Source organism: Haliaeetus albicilla, chromosome 1 (genome assembly GCF_947461875.1).
Source record: "Haliaeetus albicilla chromosome 1, bHalAlb1.1, whole genome shotgun sequence".
NCBI lineage: Eukaryota > Metazoa > Chordata > Aves > Accipitriformes > Accipitridae > Haliaeetus > Haliaeetus albicilla.
Window position 1 is genome coordinate 84,953,630 of NC_091483.1, and position 18,186 is coordinate 84,971,815.

General features: G+C 65.8%; 3 protein-coding genes across 6 annotated transcripts; 2 read left to right on the plus strand and 1 right to left on the minus strand.

The window, feature by feature from the left end:
- Positions 1 to 4,692: 4,692 nt before the first annotated feature.
- CDC25B (cell division cycle 25B) lies at positions 4,693 to 12,018 on the plus strand. Of its 3 annotated transcripts, XM_069797577.1 has the most exons (16): positions 4,694 to 4,920; positions 5,072 to 5,199; positions 5,887 to 5,938; positions 7,152 to 7,193; positions 7,474 to 7,510; positions 7,648 to 7,755; positions 7,842 to 7,961; positions 8,203 to 8,337; positions 8,476 to 8,550; positions 8,766 to 8,942; positions 9,062 to 9,157; positions 9,541 to 9,603; positions 9,704 to 9,802; positions 10,101 to 10,234; positions 10,358 to 10,469; positions 10,744 to 12,018. In XM_069797577.1, the coding sequence occupies exons 1-16, from the start codon at positions 4,838 to 4,840 to the stop codon at positions 10,882 to 10,884; spliced, it is 1,602 nt and encodes a 533-aa protein (XP_069653678.1). In that variant the 5' UTR covers positions 4,694 to 4,837; the 3' UTR covers positions 10,885 to 12,018. The 3 variants fall into 3 exon arrangements, with proteins under 3 accessions (XP_069653696.1, XP_069653688.1, XP_069653678.1); XM_069797595.1 differs by lacking the exon at positions 9,704 to 9,802 and having other exon boundaries at positions 4,693 to 4,920; XM_069797587.1 differs by lacking the exon at positions 7,152 to 7,193 and having other exon boundaries at positions 4,693 to 4,920.
- Positions 12,019 to 12,910: 892 nt separating this feature from the next.
- AP5S1 (adaptor related protein complex 5 subunit sigma 1) lies at positions 12,911 to 14,078 on the plus strand. Its single transcript, XM_069797626.1, has 2 exons — positions 12,911 to 13,154; positions 13,520 to 14,078. Exons 1-2 carry the CDS (start codon positions 12,970 to 12,972, stop codon positions 13,944 to 13,946), a joined length of 612 nt encoding a protein of 203 aa, XP_069653727.1. The 5' UTR covers positions 12,911 to 12,969; the 3' UTR covers positions 13,947 to 14,078.
- A 433-nt stretch (positions 14,079 to 14,511) lies between these two features.
- CD207 (CD207 molecule) lies at positions 14,512 to 18,186 on the minus strand. Of its 2 annotated transcripts, XM_069797609.1 has the most exons (7): positions 17,347 to 18,185; positions 17,087 to 17,203; positions 16,862 to 16,942; positions 16,546 to 16,602; positions 16,278 to 16,429; positions 15,772 to 15,884; positions 14,512 to 15,689 (listed from the first exon to the last, which is right to left on the minus strand). In XM_069797609.1, the coding sequence occupies exons 1-7, from the start codon at positions 17,411 to 17,413 to the stop codon at positions 15,533 to 15,535; spliced, it is 744 nt and encodes a 247-aa protein (XP_069653710.1). In that variant the 5' UTR covers positions 17,414 to 18,185; the 3' UTR covers positions 14,512 to 15,532. The 2 variants fall into 2 exon arrangements, with proteins under 2 accessions (XP_069653710.1, XP_069653720.1); XM_069797619.1 differs by lacking the exon at positions 17,087 to 17,203 and having other exon boundaries at positions 17,347 to 18,186.

Here is an 18,186-nt window from a genome sequence, read left to right on the forward strand (position 1 = left end):
GGCACGGATACTTCCTGGGGTTGGACACCCTCCCTGGGATGGACACAATGGCTAGGATGGACCCTTTCCTGGGATGGACACCATAGCTGGGACGGACATCTTAGTGGAGAAGAACATCTTAGCTGGGATGGACACCACAGCTGGGACAGACACCACAGCTGGGATGGACACCATAGCTGGGACAGATATCTTACTGGGATGGACACCACAGCTGAGATGGACACCATAGCTGGGATGGACACCATAGCTGGGATGGACACCATGGCTGGGATGGACACCATAGCTGGGATGGACATCTTAGCTGGGATGGACGTCTTAGCTGGAATGGACACCATAGCTAGGATGGACACCGTGGCTGGGACAGATATCTTACTGGGATGGACACCACAGCTGAGATGGACACCACAGCTGGGATGGACACCATGGCTGGGACAGATATCTTAGCTGGGATGGACACCTTAGCTGGGATGGACACTTCCTGGGGCTGGACACCCTCCCTGGGATGGACACAATGGCTAGGATGGACCCTTTCCTGGGATGGACACCGTAGCTGGGACGGACATCTTAGTGGAGAAGAACATCTTAGCTGGGATGGACATCTTAGCTGGGACAGACACCATAGCTGGGATGGACACCACAGCTGGGATGGACACCACAGCTGGGACAGACACTTCCCACAAATACCGTTGGCACAGCCATGTCTCCCTGGCTGGTACAGGGGTACCAGTAGAACCAGCCACGTTTGTGGGTGGGCAGCGAGGACTCCCCAGGACGCCAGCATCACTGTCGCCCCAGCAGTAGCCCATGAGCCTGGCTGCCTCCCAGGCGACCATGCTGCGGGCTCCCGCCTGACGAAGCCAAGCAGCGTTGCTGGCTGAAAGCGCGGCACGAACCAAGCCGGGAGGTGCAGGGTCGGTGCCGTGGCTCGGGCACCCCATGGGACTGCTCCGCCACCCGGGGAACACAGGCAGGAATGGGCAGATTATGGCGCTGCGGGCAGCGATACTGGGGCTGAGCGAGACGCTGGGGGTGCCGATAAGCCCCATCTGTGGCTCGGTCCCCAGCGAGGTGGGACGAGGACAGCATGGGGACAGCTCTCATCGGTGGGGTGGTTTATCTGCCGCTGCCGCCTGCTCAGTCCCTGCTGCTCCCTCACCTCGGCAGGGCCTGGACCCAGGAGCTCCGGCTCTGCCGCCAGCAGTCCTGCAGGATGCGTGCCTCAGTTTCCTCACCCTGTCCCTCTTCTGGCCGCAGCAGCTGCAAAAGGGGGGGCCAACAGGGTTTCACTCCTGGTTTGCTTCTCGCTGCAGACAAAAGCGGCCTAAAAGGGTTTATTTTTGGCCAAATCAGAACCAAATTCAGCGTGTTGAACCAGAAACCCCCTCGACGTGGCAGGGCAGGGCTCATCGCAGCAGCCGCCGTCCCCGGGGCCCCGAGTCGCAGGAGTGGGTGGCAGCCGCAGCCTCCCCTGGGTGCACAGAGCAAAAAGCAGCAAAACAGGAAGGGGGGGACAGAGACGCCCTTTTGCCATCCCCCCACCGCAACTTCCTCCCCGCCACCACCAAGGATGCTTCGAGGTGGGGAGGTTCTGCTCCAGGAGCCCCAGGAACCTCTGGCCACAGCTCCTAAAATTGCAGCCTCGCCCAGAGCCTCCACCACGGCCATGGGTCCCGGCTGTGCCAGCAGAGCCATGTTGTGTGTCACCATCACTGCCGGCGCCTCGGCATCTCGCTGCCACCCTCCTCCTCCTGTGTTCCTCCAGCTCGCCAACATCTGCAGTCTTTAAAATGTCTCAAATCCTGTATTTTGGTGCTAAAGTGCTCCAGAGCCCCACACACTCCATGGCTTGGGAGGAGGGTGACCACCCCCCCGGCTCACCACCTGCACCGTTGTGTGGCCGCGGTCCCCACCCAGAGATGCCACATTTCCAAGCCGGTGGCTTCGCAGTGCCCGCGGTGACACCGACCATGTCGGTGTGTGTGCTGCCCATGAGCTGGACCCCGGGGACCCCTCCACCCCTCAACCGCTGGGCACCGGCAGGGATGGAGCCAGATACTGGTCCCGTCCTGCATCCCCTGCCACCACGCCACGCCACGCCACGCCATGCCACATGTGGGGCTGAGGCCAGCCCTGCCCCACAGATCCCCTGGGGCCAGTGCCGAGGACCCAGCACCCATAAAAGGCTCCTGCTTCCCGCTTCCCTGCATCATCCCATTCCCGGTGCCAGCACCAAGAGCACCAGAGTCCTGCTGCAGCCACCTCATGCACAGCAGTAAGCCCCCTGCTGCGAATAACCAGCCACGGCTATAAGGAATTTGGAAAAAAACCAGCTGGATGGGCATGCTTTGCCATGAAAGCCTTTTGGAGCAGAAAACAGGTTTTCTGTGGCCAGGCGAAAGCTCTTGTGGAAGATGTCGGCATTTTTGGTGCAAATCCCTGCCCAGAACACCCAGGCTGGGAGGGAAACCAGAGGGAAAAGGGGATGCTGTGGGATTTTTTCCTGAATGGTGGGGGGGAGCTCGTCCCCCAGGTGAGGGTCCCCTCCTGGGGCAGCCCAGACTGGGTGAGGGGCGAGGCGAGGCGGTGGGACACCCGCAGCCATCCAGTGGGGTGGGACATCATGGGGCTGTGGGGCAGGGGGACCCCCCCACCGCCACCACCACCAACCCAGCCCTGGCACTGCAAACAGCCCCCCACCCCGTCCTCGTTAATTAGAGTAATCTTTATGGCAGCTCTTGCTGTGCGGCCATTAAAGCGAGCCAGCCTCCTCCAGCCCCTGAAGCCCCCCCACACTGAGCCCCGGCTCCAGCCCGGAGCCCCTGCACCAGGGCAGGCAGCAGCACCCTGGGGAGGTGGGGGGCTCTGGGGGGGCCTGCATCCCACCACAGAGAGGAGCAGACAGGGCTTGTGGGGGTCCTGCTGCAGGCAAGGGGCTCTGCAGCCCCCCTGGGAGGCCCCCATTCCCCTCTCCTGCTTGCAGCCCCGCTCCCCAAAACCCCCTGTTTGGGGGGGGGGGGGGAGAGCTAAGCATGTGGCCCCTTCCCTGACAGCGCAGCCGCGTGCAGAGCCCCATGAGATGGCCGGAGGCCCCCCCCTTCCCTCCCCGAGGCCCCCAGCGCAGGGTCGGGGCAGCCACCGGAGCTGGGTCCCCCCTCGGCCCCCCGGCTCAGCCACATGTGGCTGGAAGCAATTAAAGCCCTTGGTGGCCAGGGAGAATGTCCCGCAGCCACCCAGAAGTGCTGGGGGGCCAAGGAACCCCTCACCACCACCCCAGGGCCACCTCTCCTCCTCCCTGGGGCACCCTGGGGTGCTGCAGCCCTGCTCCCCACACCCCGGGGACCCCCAGCCCCGCTGCTGCACTGGGACCTGCCTGGCGTCCCTGGGAAGGGGGGGGGGATGCGGGACCCCCATGCCTCGCACGGGCTCCGGGAGAGCAGGATCTGGCCATTACGGGGGTGTCGTTGGGCTGAACAGCCCCCAGCCGAGAGAGCTGCCCCCTCGCCTGCCCCTGCCCTGGCTGGAGAGGGGGTCTCCACCCCGGCCACCCCCTCCTCTTTTCTTTTCCCCTCTGAAAGGAAAGAATGGGGCCGGGGACAATGGATGACAGACCGGGACGGCCACCCAGGCCGCAGCCGTCCAGCACATTCCTGTCCGGTTTGCCATCAGAAAGCCCCCAGCCGCCACACTGGAGACCCCCTCCCCGGGCAGGGGTCTGGCCGGCCGCCCTCCCCAGACAGACAGGCGGACAGACGGACGGGGTGGGAGAGCGGGCTGGGGGGACAGGGCAGCAGGTTTGGGTTTCGGGCAGCACCGTGGCCCGGTGGCACGTGGCTTTGGCACCGGTGGATGTCTAAGCCGGGAGGAGCCCGGGGGGGGGGCACCCAGCTGGGAGCCCCAGGGGGACAGTGGGGTGAGGGGCAGCCGTGTGGTGGGGGGGCAGCGGTGGTCCCTGCGGGCTGGGGAGCCAGTCTGGGTGGGATGGGGTGTCTTGACTTTCCGGCTTGTTCCCTGGGGCTGGGGGGGGAGAGTGGCTCCTTTCCCTTCCCAACGTGGGGCTGGCCCCCAGTCTGACCCCAGCTCGCACTGGGGCTGAGCACAGCACCCTCCAGCACCCCCCCAGCACCCGCTCCTGGCCTGGGAGCTGGCCTGCGGCTGGGGACTGAGGGGGGGGGGGCCAGGAGGGGCCCGTGTCCGAACACTGAGACCCCCCCAGGGCTGCACCATCGCTCACAGACACCCATCCATGTCTGCCCTCGCACACCCACCGTTCACCCACCCCAGCTGCGTGCCCCCCCAGGACATGCCCCTCTCCATGTCGCTCCCAGCTATGTCCCCCCCAGCCATGTCCCCCCCAGCCATGCCCCCTCCAGCCATGCACCCTTCTGTGTGCCCCCCCCGGCCATTTCCCCTCTCCAGCCAAGCATCTCTCCATGTGCCCCCCCAGCCACACACCCCTCCATGTCCCCCCCCAGCCATGCACCTCTCCATGTGGCCCCCCCGGCCATATGCCCCCTCCCCCCGTGCCCTGCCCCCACTTTAGCCCATGCCCCCCCGTACCCCCCCCGCTCCGCCACGCCGTGGCCCCGCCCCCCAGCCCGGCCAGGCCCCGCCCCTCCCCGCCCCATTGGCTGCCGCCCCGCCGCTCCCCTGTTATTTTTCGAATATAAATAGGGGCGGCGGCAGGCGCGCGCCCGGCCGGTTCCCTTCAAACGGACCCGGGAGCGGGCGCGCGGTCGAGCTCCCCTCCGCGGAGGAAAACCGGGACGAGCGGGGGAGAGGATCCCCGCAAGGATTTAACATTTTAATACTGCTCTCCGGTTTGCTTTCCTCTACCCGCATGGCGGCGCGGGGCCGTGGGCTGCCCGGGTCCCCGGTCACCACCCTGGCGCTGGATATGAACAACCTGGCGGGGCTGGGCAGGTGAGAGGGGCCGGGGGTGTGGGGTGGGACCCTGCCTGGGGGAAGGGGGGGGTTAGATGGATTTGGGCCCCCCCATTAACCACTGCTCCTGGGGGAGGGGGCGAGGGGGCGGGCTGACCCCCACACACACACACTTTCACCCTGCCTGCAGGCACTGGGACACCCCGAAGCGGAGGGCGGCGGGGCTGTCCTTCCAGAGCCAGCGGTCCAGCCTGTCCCAGGAGTCGGTGGCCTCGGTCTCCTCCCGGGACTCCATCTCTTCCGAGTCCTCGGACATGGGTGAGTGATGGGTGCTGCTGCTGCGGGCTCCCCCACCCCTCCCCATCCCGGACTGGGGCTGTGCAGAGGGAGCTGTGGCATGGGGGGGCTGGACGAGCGGCTGGGGAGGCAAGGAAGGGAGGTTGAGGCAGGGGGGGCTTCTTGGGGTACATGTGGGTGCCGGGGCTCTGCTCCCAGCTCCTGGCCCCGCTCTGAGTCAGTCCCGCCGGGTGCTCAGCCCGCGCCTGCTTCAAACTGGGACTTCCTCCCCAGCGCTTCCGACTGCGGTCCCTTCCCTGGGGGGGGATGATGGGTGAGAGCCCCCAGCCCTGCTCCCCAGGGACTTGGCCATGGACCACCCCAGTGGGGTCCCTGGTTGGGGTGACGTGGGGTGGCATCCTGGCTGGGATGGGTGCTCCAGGGTCAGTGCTATCCCCCTTGCCATGCTGGGGGGGGCTGGGTGAGGGCCCCCCCCATGAGCACCCAGCAGGTACCACCAGCCATGGCCGCCTCCTCGGTGCTGGCTGGAGCAGTGGGGAAGCACAGCTGGGATGTGGGGGGCTCCTTGGCCTGGCCACATCCTGCAAAGGACCCTGCAGGAGCAGTGCCAGTGCTGTGCCGGAGCGGGTCCCAGAGCAGAACATGGCTATGTCCCCAGTGGGCCCCAATTCCCCCCACACTGTGCTACCCTGCCCCTTGTTTCCCCAGGAGTGGGGCTGGACTCCCCCATGCAGGAGGACCCCGCAGCGCTGGAGGAAGTGTGAGTGCCCCTTGCCCCATTGTCCCCCCTCCGGGGGCTCCCCCACTTGCCCTCCCCTGCCTCCCGCAGGCAGCATGGGCCCTGCCTGCCCTGGTCTGCCTGCAGTGCCTGGCTCAGCCTTGCTGGGGGGCTATGCCTCATCCCCCCCAAATCTGCTTCTGGGGAGGTGAGAAACCACCCTGCACTGGGGAGAGCGGGGATGTCAGCACTGGGGATCATCACAGCCCCGCTGCAGGCAGGGGTCTGGCAGCGGGTGCAGGCAGGAAGCCTTCACGGTGCTGCCTTGCCGCGGCTGGGCCAAATCTTCTTCCGGGCTTTGCGAGCAGGGACGGCTGGCTGCCGCCTCGCCACGCAGCGGGGCAAGGGTGCTGAGCACCTCTGTGGGCTCCCAACACCTCTGGCATCCCCGGAGAGCCTTGGGGTGCTGCTGCATGGGGCCCCATGGGGTGGGGGGGTGCAGGGTGGGGGTGTAGGCTTCAGCTGAGAGCAAAGCTCTGTGGTGCTGCCCTGTGCAGGGGTGAGGGGCTCTGCCTGCTGTGCCCACTGCTTGCCCCCCCCCCTCCCCCCCACTGGAGAGCTGCAGTTGAGGCCCCCCATGCTGGTGCTGTGCCAGTGGCTTTGCTGGCCCCCTCCTCTGCCGCTTGCCTGGCCGTTGGCAGAGCCTGGCCCCGGCAGATGTGCCGGGTGAATGAGTAACTAACTGGGGGCAGATGGTGGGGCTGGGGTAGCTGTGGGGCTGGGTGTGCTTGGCCGCGGGGGACATGTTGGTCCCCGTCCTGCCGCGGCGTGCTGCCGGCATGGCCATATGGCTGCCGGCCAACATCCCCCGCATCCCCGCCGTGGATGGATTTACATACAGGTGGAGAGCGGGCGCTGCTGCTGCCCCGTGCGGGGCCCTGCCGCTGGCTTTGTCTGGGCATGGAGCGAGGTCAGCGGGGTGCCCTGGACCACCCTGGCATGCTGCTCCCCCACCCCAGCCAGGGATTGGGGTCCCCCAGCCTGAAACCAGCAGTGTCCAGATGGGGCTTTAACCCTTTGTGGGGCTGAAAGCCCTGGCTGCTTGGCTGCTTTCCCCCCACTGGGGGGCTGCCAGCCTCTGTGTGGGGTGGGAGCACTGTAAGGGCTGGGGCTGCCCATCCCTGGGGCTCCTGGGCTGCCTGGGCTAGGGTGTGGGGTGCCATCTCCCCTAACCCTGGCTGTCCTCTCCCCACAGCTTCGAGAAAGCGATCCCGGAGTCCGGGAGGGTTCTCAAGGAGTAAGTGAAGGGCCTCTGTCCCTGTGGCGAGACCTGACAAGCCTGGCTGTCCCCGTGCCCAGGCTGTCCCTGTGTCCTTCCCCTCCTTCTCAGTGCCTGGAGGAGTTGCTGCCCTGGGGTCCTTTGGGAGCTGTGACAGCTCTGGGGAGGCCTCACCCTGCTGCAGGGACCCAAGGGATGGGGGGGCGGCCATGCCAGCCTCTGGGGGGGTTGTTGTGGGACACTGCCGGTCCAGGGCACCTTCTCTCATTCAATTCTTTTCTTTCCCTGCTTCTTGTAGCAATAAGTTCCTTATCCGGAGGATCCACTCGCTGCCGGTAAGTCCTGGGGGCTCTGCAGGTCTGAGCCAGGGGGAGGCCGGATCCTGCTGAGCCCCTGGCTGAGCTGGGAGGAAGATGGAGCTGGGGAGAGCAGGGGCTGGGCAGCACCTCTGACCCCTCTGCCTGCCCCACAGCCGCGGCTCCTGGGGGCCAGCCCGGTCCTGAAGAACATCTCCCACTCCTGGGAGTTCAATGACTGCAGGGCCAGTGAGCAGAGGGACCGGAGGGAGCCTGAGGACAAGGTGAGGGGGGCAGCGAGGCCGGGGAGGGGGCTGGGAAAGGGGCAGGGGGATGCTAATGCTGTGTGTGTCCCCCCGCCCCACCACAGGAGGGGTTTGTCTTCAAGAAGCCACAGAGGCCGGGTCAGCGCAGCCAGCTGCCCACTGGTGATGGAGCTGTGGGAAGGGACCCCTTTGCCCGGAGACCCGGCTCTGCGCCTGACCTGCTGGTGAGAGGGACTGGGGGGGTCTGGGGAGGGGGGTGGCACCAGGGATGGATGGTCCCGCTGCAGGGGTTGTTGAGCTGGGACCTGCTGCTCCAACCTCCACGTTTGCCCTGGAGACCTGTGGATGTGGGAGCTGAAGGGGCTGTGGGGTCACAGCCTGGGGGGTTGTAGGGGCACCCTGTCTCCAAACAGGCCTGGCATGGGGCTGGCCTCATTCCTGAGCTGTGGGCTGTGTCCTCCCCAGTTTGACACCCCCGAGAAGGAAAATGTCCCCGAAGGCCAGAGCCCCGTCATACTGCGCCAGGGCTCCTTGACCTCCTCCATGTCTGAGGAGGAAGATGATGGCTTCGTGGAGATCCTGCATGAGGAGGAGATGAAGGTAGGGAGGGCTCTTCCACCTGCGGAGTCCATGGGGTCCATCCCTGCCTGAGGGGGTGGGAAGCAACTGGTGGGACTTGTCACCTTCATGTTCTCCTCTGCCTCTCCCCTATGGCCTTCCTGGCTGCTGCCCTGGCAGAGCGATGCCAGTGTGCCACAGGGGATGGAGAACCTGCTGACCGCACCGCTGGTGAGGAAGGAGGAGGCAGAGCTGGTATGTGGGAGCCTTGAGGCGTCTTGAAGTGGGGGTCTGGGGGTGAGGGTGAAAGGGCTGGTTGGTGAGCAGCACCAGCCCCAGGGGCTGTGGGCTCATCCTGGGTGGTGTGTGGCTACCAGAATGGGACCGTTGTCTCCTCACCCTCATGATGCTGAGGGGGATGCAGGGGGATGCCACACCCCCAGGCAGCAGCACACGCTCTCCCTGCACAGCGTCTCGTGAAGCGCAGCAAGTGCCGGCAGCTTTTCCGCTCGCCCTCGATGCCCACCAGTGTCATCAGACCTATCCTGAAGCGGATAGACCGGCCCCAGGACAGGGACACCCCTGTCGAAACCAAGCGGCGGAGGAGTGTGGCTAGTACCCCCAGCAAGGAGGCGGCGGCAGAGCCGGTGGGTGATGGGGAAATGTCTGGGTGAGATGTCCTTGCTGGGGTCCAGCCTGTCCCTGGTGGGACTGACCTGGCTCTGCTGTGGAGCCCTTGCTAACACCGAGGGAGATGTCTCCGCAGAAACCGTGGCTGTTGCGCTCCAGGTCCTTCTGCCATGAGGAGATTGAGAACCTGCTGGCCAACGACCACCGGGAACTCATCGGGGACTTCTCCAAGGTAGGGCCATGGGGATGCTGCAGGCCTGGGGGTGCTGCCCCCCCCACTTCCCCTGAAACCAGAGGGACCATCAGCAGAGCCTTGCACTGGTACAAGAGCCCAAACCCAGCTGGTGGCCCTTGCTTAGGGACGAGGGGACTTGGGGCTATGACTTTCCAGCCTGCAGCCCCCATAGGACATGAAGAGCCTGACTGCTGCTCCTCCAGTGCCAGCACCGTGCAGCAGCCATATGTCTCCTGGGCAGACTGCCCACCCACCCCTGCAGGGAGCAGATGTTGCAGGGGAGGGGGGGGTCTTCTGGGCTGCGGGAGCGGGGTGACAGCCCCTGCTCCGGGAGGTCTCCCCAGGATGGATCCTGACCCAGCACCTTGCCTCTCCTCCAGGCTTACCTCCTGCAGACAGTAGAGGGGAAACACCAGGACCTGAAGTACATTTCCCCTGAAATGGTAAGGGAGCAGCAGCCTCTCCCCAAAAAGCCCCCGTGGGGCTGCCTGCCTGGCCCCCCCCATGTCTCCCCCCCACCTTGGTGACGGGCTCCCCCCGCAGATGGCAGCAGTGCTGACGGGGCAGTTCAGCAGCCTCATCGAGAGCTGCGTGATTGTGGACTGCAGGTACCCCTACGAGTACGAGGGAGGCCACATCAAGGTCAGAACTGCCGCTGTGCCCCTCAGGGCTGGGGCTTGGAGGGTCCTGTGAGGTGGGGGGGTCTCAAACCCATCAAACTTCAGAGGGGCTGAGCCCCCTGCCCCCCCCCCCCCCCCCAGGAGTTGAGCAGCCTCCCCAAAGGTGCTGAGCCCCAGCTGGAAGGAGGAAAGGTGATGGTGCCCCAGTAGATGGGGTGATGCTGGGTGGGGGGGGGAGGCTGGGGGCAGCATACTGACACCTCCCCCCCGGATGAAACGGGAGACAGCAGTGGGGATGAAAGCTGCCTCTTCCTCCCCAGGGTGCCATCAACCTGCCGATGGAGCAGGACATGGAGGAGTTCCTGCTGAAGAAGCCCATCGTGCCCTTTGATGCCAGCAAGAGGGTGATAGTCATCTTCCACTGCGAGTTCTCCTCTGAGAGGGGGCCCAGGATGTGAGTTGGTGGGGGGGGAAAGGTGGATGCTGGGGTCTGCTGGACCCCCTGGGCATGGCTGGATCCTGACTTGGTGACAAACCCTGCCACAGCCCCTTCCCATCACCTTCCCCTATTCCACAGGTGCCGGTTCCTCAGGGAGAAGGACCGAGCTTGTAATGAGTACCCCCACCTCCACTACCCTGAGCTCTACATCTTGAAGGGGGGGTACCGGGAGTTCTTCCCCCAGTACCAGGTGAGCCCCCCCCACCTTTGCCCCCTATGTGGGAGGGGGATCCCTGGCAGGAGGGCAAGGGCTGGGGGCGGGGGGGGAAACACCCTCTCCCCTCCCCAAACCCGGCTCTGTGGGGTGGAAGGAAGGGTCAGGCTCTGAGCATCCTCCATGAGGATGGTACCTCCAGGGGCACAGGGCTGCACTTGGGGGCCCTGGGGTGCTGGGTTTGCCGGTGGGTGGGTGGGTGGGGGCTGGGGGCAGCGCTGCGGGCGCTGACGGGGCCGCGGGTGCCCAGTCGCACTGCGAGCCCCAGGACTATCGCCCCATGCACCACGAGGACTTCAAGGAGGACCTGCGCAAGTTCCGCCTGAAGAGCCGTACCTGGGCGGGCGAGCGTAGCAAGCGGGAGCTCTACAGCCGCCTCAAGAACTTCTGATGGCTCCGGGGGACCCCCGCAGCCCCCAACCTACCCCGGGGCTGCCATCAGGCAACATCTCCCAGCCCAAAACCTGCTCCCCCCCCCCCACCTTGCTCTGCTGGGTGCCCTGCACAGCATCACTGACTGTCAGCAGCAGGGTGGTGAGGGGGGGCATAGTTGTGGTTTTACACTTTTTTACCCTCAAAAGGGTTTAGGGTAAAACCTAAAGGGTGGTTGGGGGCTGTAGTGGGGTGGGGGGGATGCCTGGGCCTGTTCCCTCCACCCCAGGCTATAAGTCACTGCCAGATTCAATGTTCCTCTGGGGCTGGGGGGGGGGGCAGGCAGTGCTGTGGTAAGTACAGGCTGCCCCCCTCCCCCCCAGCTCTGTGGGGCAGCCCCCCCAAGCCATTGATCTAGCCCCTTGCCCTTGCACCCTGGGCTTGGAGGGTGCCAGCCCTGGGAAAGCCACTGGGCTGCAGGAGATGCCCCCTGAGCCCTGAGTGGGGGGGGCATGGAGCTGAGCAGCCCCTCTCTGGGGCTGGGTGCCCCCAGGGAGGGCAGGGAGCCCCCCAGGAGGGCTGGAAGCCCCTGGCAGAGCTTAATTGGCAGAACTGTTGCAGAAAAGCACTTAAACCCCCTTTGCAGCTGGTGGGTGCTGCAGGGCCCCAGCCCTGGCCCTTCTCCACTGGTGGGGTGTGGGGGCAGATGCCTGGGGCTGGACACCCTGTGGGTGCCCCCTGTAACAGTCACCGACTGCATCAGCCTGGGTTTGTTCAGTGTTTTGGTTTTTTTGTCTGTCTGTTGTTGGGGTTTTTTACCACCCCCCCCCCCCATTTTGTCTGCTTGTCTGTTTGTTGTTGGGGTTTTTTGCCACCCCCCCCTTATTTAAAGTTTGTTCTCGACTTCCAAGCCAGCTGTGAACTTCAGGGGGTTAGGAGGGGCTTCACCCCCCCAGCCCCCAACCTGGATCGGGGCAGTGGTTTGGGCTGCAGCACCACCCGTGGGGATGCCATGGGGCCCAGCACTTGCCTACTAACCAGCTGCTGAAGCACCATGAACTGCGGAGGGCAAGAAGCGTTTCCTCGGCTGGGAGCTGCCGCTGTTGGGCTGTACCCTTGTATTTTGTTTTGTTTGTTTTTTTGGGTTTTTTTTTTAATGATTTTTTTTTTTAACAATTCATTCAGGAGGGAGAACAAACCCTGGGCCTGTGTCTGGATGTGCTGCAAAGCAAAGGGGGGCTGCGTGGGGTGGGTGCTCCCCAATCCTGGGGTGGCTGGGCTGGAGAGGCTTGGGGAGAGCTGGTTGGGGGGGGGGGGGGTGACAGCATCCCTGTGGGGCTGGGGGCTTCCCCAGGGGGCAGGGACAAATATCCCATTTAATGCTGTTCCTGCGGGGGTGGGGCAGCTGGGGCAGGGGACCCTAAAACCTCTGTCCCACTCCTGCCTGCCCCCCCCTCCATCACGCCGGTGGAGGCCCTGTGCCCATGTGGGGCAGCCTGGCCCCACTCCCAGGACCGGGACGGGGGGGACGCGGGCGGACATGGGGCAGGGGCTGCGGGTCACGGGTGGACCCCACACACACTCCCAATCCCCAGGGCTGTGCAGGGGGCGGGAGGAGGGATGGGGCGGGGGGGGTGTCCCAGGGCCAGGACACGGCTGCCTGGGGGGGGGCACCCCCACTCTGGCCCTGTCTCACACACACACACCCCCCGGGTGATCCTGTGTCCCCCAGGCCCTGTCACCCTCCCCGGTGATCCTGTCCGCCAGCCGGCCATGCCATCCCTCTCAGGGCCGTACTTCCTATCCCGCCCACTAGCCCCTCTCCGCCAATCGGCGTGCCGCCCGCCTAGCCTTGGCCAATCGCGACCCGGCAGAAGGGTGGGGGCTAAGTTCCCCGCGCCCCCCGCCCCACACTTCCCGGTTTCCACCAATCCCCGACGCCGTTCCCTTCCTCATCGGCTTGGCCTTTCCCGCGCTACGCCAATCCGAACAACGTTCCCGCCGGCCAATAGCAACCGGCGGAGTGGAGGAAGAGGGATCGACTCCGCCTTCCCCCCTGCCACGTGACCTGGGCGGTGGGCCGGGGGTCGCGAGCGGCGTTGCCATGGTGCGGGCGTTCATCCTGCTGGCGCTGGGCGGGGCGGACGCCCCTGCCACGCCCGGCCACGCCCCCTCTAGCCCCGCCCCTTGCCGCCTCCTCTACGCCCGGACTTTCGGGACCCCCCCCCGACCCGGGGGACCCCCCCGGCAGCGCCTCCGCCGCAAGGAGGAGTTGCTGGCCGTGGCCAGGTACCCGGGACCCCCCCCCACTCCCCCCTCACCCTACCCCGCGGGGGGGGGGGGTTGGGTTCGGCGGGACCCCCGGGGTTGGTGACCCCCCCTCTATGGGACCCCCCGTCCTCTCCTTTTAAGGGGTCTGGGCTCAACAGGACCCCTGGGGCTGTGACACCCCCTCTCTGTGGGTGTCCGTGTGTCGTCCCCCTTCCTTCTTTGGGGGGGGCGTCTGGGCTCAGTGGGACCCCCAGAATTGTGACAGCCCCCCTTTTTGGGGGGACAGGGCTTGGCGGGACCCCCAATAGAGGGGGTCATGCTATCCCTGGATTGGGGGGGGGGTTCTTAACACGAGGGTGTCCCCCCCCCTTCTTCTCTCCCAGGCAAGTGGCCTCCCAGTGCCGGCTGCTTCAATCGTCTTTGGGGCGTCCGTCTTCCTCCCAGCTCCCCCAGCTCCCCGACGAACCAATCTCGCTCCAAGATGCCCCGGGGGGACTTTTCCAGCTGCCCCCCGGGGACCCCTTCCCCGAACGAACGACGGTAGCCTGGCTGTCGGTTTTGGCCCTCGCCTTTGCCTTGGTTTGTGACCCCCAAGAGAATCTATCGTTGGCCGAAATCACCCTACGCCGCCTGGCCCCCCGCCTGCTCGTCTCCCTCCGACTCCTCAGCCCTGGTGCCGATGTCCTGCTCCGACCCGAGACCGCCGACCTCCTCCTCGATCGTCTCCTGCCCCACGGGCAGATGCTTTTCCTCAATGAACGTTTCCTTCAGGCGATGGACCGGGAGATGGGCATCAAAGCATCCCGCTGAGCTATGGGTGGCACCCCCTCTGATATTTCAGAGGTGAGGGGAGAGACAAGGGAGGGATCCGAGGTGGTTGCCAAGCCCTGGTGGGAGGGATAGGAAAAGCAGCTCAGGAATAAAGAGCAAGGAGCCAGCAAAGAGCAGGTTTTTAATCCATTTATCCCCCCCCAGTGCCGTTGTGGGAGGGTTGGGTAGCACTAATAGCCGTCCCCATAAAAATCCATCCAGAGCTGCGATGGCGCCGCGTTCCTGAACCGCTTCATCCACGCAGGACAGCGGGGTGGTGGCTCTGCAAGGCCGTAAATGGACGTTAAAAAAGAGGTCGTTCTCCCATGGGGGCTTCTGCAAACCTCTCACCTGCCAGCCCAAAGGATGGATGGGTGCTGGGCACCTCCATCCCCTCCCCATGAGGGACCCCGGGTTGGGGTTTCCCTGTCTGGGTGCTACGGGGAAGGTGGGGGGGTCCCCAGTGGGGGAGCAGTGGCCAAGGGCAGCGCAGGTCCCCTCTGCTGTGGGACAGGATGGCCAGAGATGGGGATCCATCACCTCAGGACAGGAGGGAACCCGGGGGGGGACAGGACAGCCAGGGTGGGTACAACCAGCCCTGCTGCATCAGGGTCACCGGGGTGGAGGATTAAATAAACGGGTAGCAGGGCAGGACGTGGCTGTGTGCCCAGCACAGGGGGTTGGTTGTCCCCAAATGATGCCGCTTGGGGCCAGGGGACGCGCGTGACACCCTGGGAGGTGGCAGGAGCCGGTACCCACCTGCCCAGCTCTGCAGGGCACAGTGGTGAGCAGAATCCTGCCCCGGCAGTTTCTGGGTGCCGGAAAAGCCGGGAAGCCAGGAGACATCATGCCCGGTTCTCCTGCCACCGCCGGCATGCTGGCGTGCCAGGGATGTGCCTGACCCTGTGGAGGGGCTGCTGGGGGGGACAGACCCCAAAACATTTCCCCCCATAACCACACTGGTAAAGCTGAAGTGCCCAGGGAGCAGTGCTGGGCATCGGCAGTGCCAGGCTTCAGCTCTGGTGGGTCTCTCTGTCCGTGATGCTGAGTGGGATCTGGCCAGGCACACCGGTGGGGGCTGCAGGCGCAGAGGGGTCCCGGTACCCCCTCCCACCGCACTCGCAGGGCAAGGGGATGGATCTGTCCCTCCCGCGGCACTTGTGGGACCCCCACAACGTGAGAGCTGTGGCACCGTGGTTGATGCCAGCAAAGGTCCCCGAGGTGAGCAGGGTAGAGGGGCTGGGAGGGACCTCACTGCATGCTGGGGGCCGTAGGGGCGATGGAGCCAACCCCCCCTCAATGGGGAAGGCAAGAGGCAGCCGGAGGAGGTACAGCAGGAGCAGTTTAATCAGAGCTGAGCAAAGTGCTCTCGGTGCGGGGGGGGGGCAGCACCGGGATGGCACCGGGATTCGGAGCACCGATGACAGCATCAGCGTCGTGGCATGGGTGCTCGCTTGGGAGCTGCCCTGCTTCAGGGAGGAGCGGAGGTCCCTGGGGGGCTCATCCCAGCACACGTGCCACGGGGCTGGCAGCACACCGGCAGCATGGCCGGCGGTGGATCCGGCAGCGTAGCCGGCAGCGTGGCATCAGGGCCTGCTCAGGTCCCTCTTGCAGATCCAGGGGAAGCTGAAGCTGCAGTTATGGTTGTTCCAGAGGCCGTTGCCCACGGGGTGGATCTGGGCACAGTTCTCCCCGCCCCAGCGCCCATAATCCGTGCTGTCCGGCTGCCCCGGTGCCCAGAAACTGCCGGGGCAGAGTGAGGTCAGCGGATGGGGGGGGGGTGCTGGGGCTGCTGGTCTTCCCCCACCCCCACCCCCAAGCTCACCTCTGGGCCTGGGAATAGGGAGCCCCATCCACCCAGTGCCAGGAGCCCCCGGGGCCTGTGGCTGCCAGTCCGATCCAGTAAGATTTTCCCCTCGTCTCCTGCGCCAGGTAGTCCTGCAGGACAGGGCAGGGGTGCGGGCAGAGGGGGCATGGGGGGGGGGGCATGGGCAGGGGGCACAGGTGGGGAGGGCACGGGTAGGAGAGGGGGTGGGCAGGAGGGTGCATGTGCAGGAAGGGGTGCAGGCAGGAGGGATTGTGGGCAGGAGGATGCACGGGCAGGAGGATGCATGGGCAGGAGGGATTGTAGGCAGGAGGATGCACGGGCAGGAGGATGCACGGGCAGGAGGGATTGTGGGCAGGAGGGATTGTGGGCAGGAGGATGCATGGGCAGGAGGGATTGTGGGCTGGAGGGGGCACAGACAGGAGGGAGTGTTGGCCAAAAAGGTGCATGGGCAGGAGGGAGCGCAGGAGAAGGCAGCGATGGGTGCTGCAGCCCCGAGCACCCACCTGCTCCTCGGGGCTGGTGACGGAGGTGAGGTGGGAGTGCGTGGAGCGGCAGGTGGCCTCCGCGTCACCCCAGGGCTTCTGCTCCCCTGAGAAGTAGTAGATCTTCCCCCGGTGGTACCGCCAGCCCAGGGACAGTCCCTGCAGCCACCGCCCTGGGGAGTGGGCAGCCGTGGGGATGGGGTGACAGCTGCCGGGGCCAGGGCGGCCCAGGGATGGGTGTCATCCCAGACATCCCAGACGTGATCCCTCCCCAGACCAGGGACATTACCGAGCTGCTCCTTCTGCCTCTGCACTGCTGCTGGGCTCTCACTGGGGCTCCAAGGACCTGCCATGGGGTCAGGGAGAGGAGCCAGCAGTGGCCTGCCCACCACCCCAGGCAGGGGATGCGGGCAGGGGATGTGGGCAAGGGCTGGGGACAGGGGCTGGGGACAGGGGCTGCGTGTAGGGGGCTGCGTGTAGGGGCTGGGGACAGGGGCTGGGGACAGGGGCTGTGGTAGCAGGCAGGGGCTGGAAGGCAGGGGCTGCGGGCAGGGGGCTGCGGGTAGGGGCTGGGGTACTGAGGGCAGCCCCAGGGTCCCACTCACCATTGGGGTCAGGCAGCAGAGGGGCCCTGACTGCCGCCAGCTCTGCCCGTGCTGCCCACAGCTCCGCCTGGCCCTGCACATCTGGGAAGGGAAGGGCAGCGGGTCAGTGCCCTGCCAGAGCTGCCTGCAGGCTCCTGCCTGCTCCCAGCCCCTGCCTGCTCCTGGCCCCTGCCAGGCATCACCGCCCCCCCCCCCCCCCCCCGCCCCAGCCCTGGCGGCACTTACGCAGGGTGATGAGGACTGCCAGGGCAGCCCCCAGCACCAGGATCACCCCCGTGCCCACGGCCAGGACGGTGCCCAGCGTCCAGCGGGATGCGGCCAGAGGGGACCCAAGCGCCGGCGCTGCGGGAGAGAAGCCAGAGATGCCCTGAGCCGGGGCCGAGCCACCCCGGGGACCCCGGCACTGCTGGCAGAGGGCTGGGGAAGGAAGGGGATCAGCCAGCTGCCTGCTCCTGCCCTCAGCATCCCAGCAAGGCTGGGCTTACTTCGAGCGGGGCTGGGTGGGTAGCGGATCTGCAGGCTCTCGTACAGGTCCGGTCCTGCCGCGGCCATCCCTGGTGGCCGGCACGGCACGGGGAGCCGCTTCCTGACGAAGCCTTGGCGCACGCCGGCGAGGGCAACCCAAAGTGCCAGGAAGGGAAACTGGCAGCCAGGCACCCGCAGCAGCTTGTGGGTGCTGGTTCCCGCCACTGGCTGGAGCGTCACATGTGTCACCCCACCCCGAGCGGAATCGTCTGCTGACGAGTGGCACTCGACCCTGACCCTGTGGTTTTTGTCCCAAAGCACATCTCAATTGCAGTTTGCGTTTCCCACCCTCAGGCGCAGAAATCTTGGGGGAACCCCTGAATCCCGGCAGGGAACTGGCTCCCTGGTCCCGGTGAGCGGTGGCAGAGAAGGGGGGGATGCACCCAGCCCGGCGTGCCCGACGCGGTGCCGGACTCTGAGCCATCATCCTTATCTGCCAGGAGGGCAGGCAGGCTTCAAACAGGGCTGGCAGCATGCTGTTATCAACAAGGAGAAGGGCTGGTGGTGGTAGTATTATTATCATCATCATCATCATCATATTCATCACCGTTACATTGGCGATGTGTGCAGGCAGTGCTCTGCCTGGCTGGGAAGCCACGCAGAGGGCATGGGGAGGGATGCCCAGGACAGGCGCCATCCTGGCAGGATCCGTGCCATGTCAGGAGTGGGGAGCTGCCGTCTGGCACTGGGGGAAGCCGCCTGTCACAGGACCGTGCTGGGGGCTGTGACGGGCACTTGCCGGCAGCACCGTGCAGGCTGGAGATCCCTGCTGGCGGTGAACCCCAAAGCAGGGGTCTGTG

Bases quoted from the DNA above. Each gene is read 5' to 3' on its own strand.
- CD207 (XM_069797609.1), bottom strand. From the start codon at position 17,413: ATGGCCGCGGCAGGACCGGACCTGTACGAGAGCCTGCAGATCCGCTAC. The intron at 17,204-17,346 runs GTAAGCCCAGCC...TCTCTCCCGCAG, and splicing joins CCCACCCAGCCCCGCTCGAA to CGCCGGCGCTTGGGTCCCCT. The intron at 15,690-15,771 runs GTGAGCTTGGGG...CTGCCCCGGCAG, and splicing joins CCCTATTCCCAGGCCCAGAG to TTTCTGGGCACCGGGGCAGC.
- AP5S1 (XM_069797626.1), top strand. From the start codon at position 12,970: ATGGTGCGGGCGTTCATCCTGCTGGCGCTGGGCGGGGCGGACGCCCCT. The intron at 13,155-13,519 runs GTACCCGGGACC...CTTCTCTCCCAG, and splicing joins GAGTTGCTGGCCGTGGCCAG to GCAAGTGGCCTCCCAGTGCC.
- CDC25B (XM_069797577.1), top strand. From the start codon at position 4,838: ATGGCGGCGCGGGGCCGTGGGCTGCCCGGGTCCCCGGTCACCACCCTG. The intron at 7,511-7,647 runs GTAAGTCCTGGG...CCTGCCCCACAG, and splicing joins GGAGGATCCACTCGCTGCCG to CCGCGGCTCCTGGGGGCCAG. The intron at 10,235-10,357 runs GTGAGTTGGTGG...CCTATTCCACAG, and splicing joins TCTGAGAGGGGGCCCAGGAT to GTGCCGGTTCCTCAGGGAGA.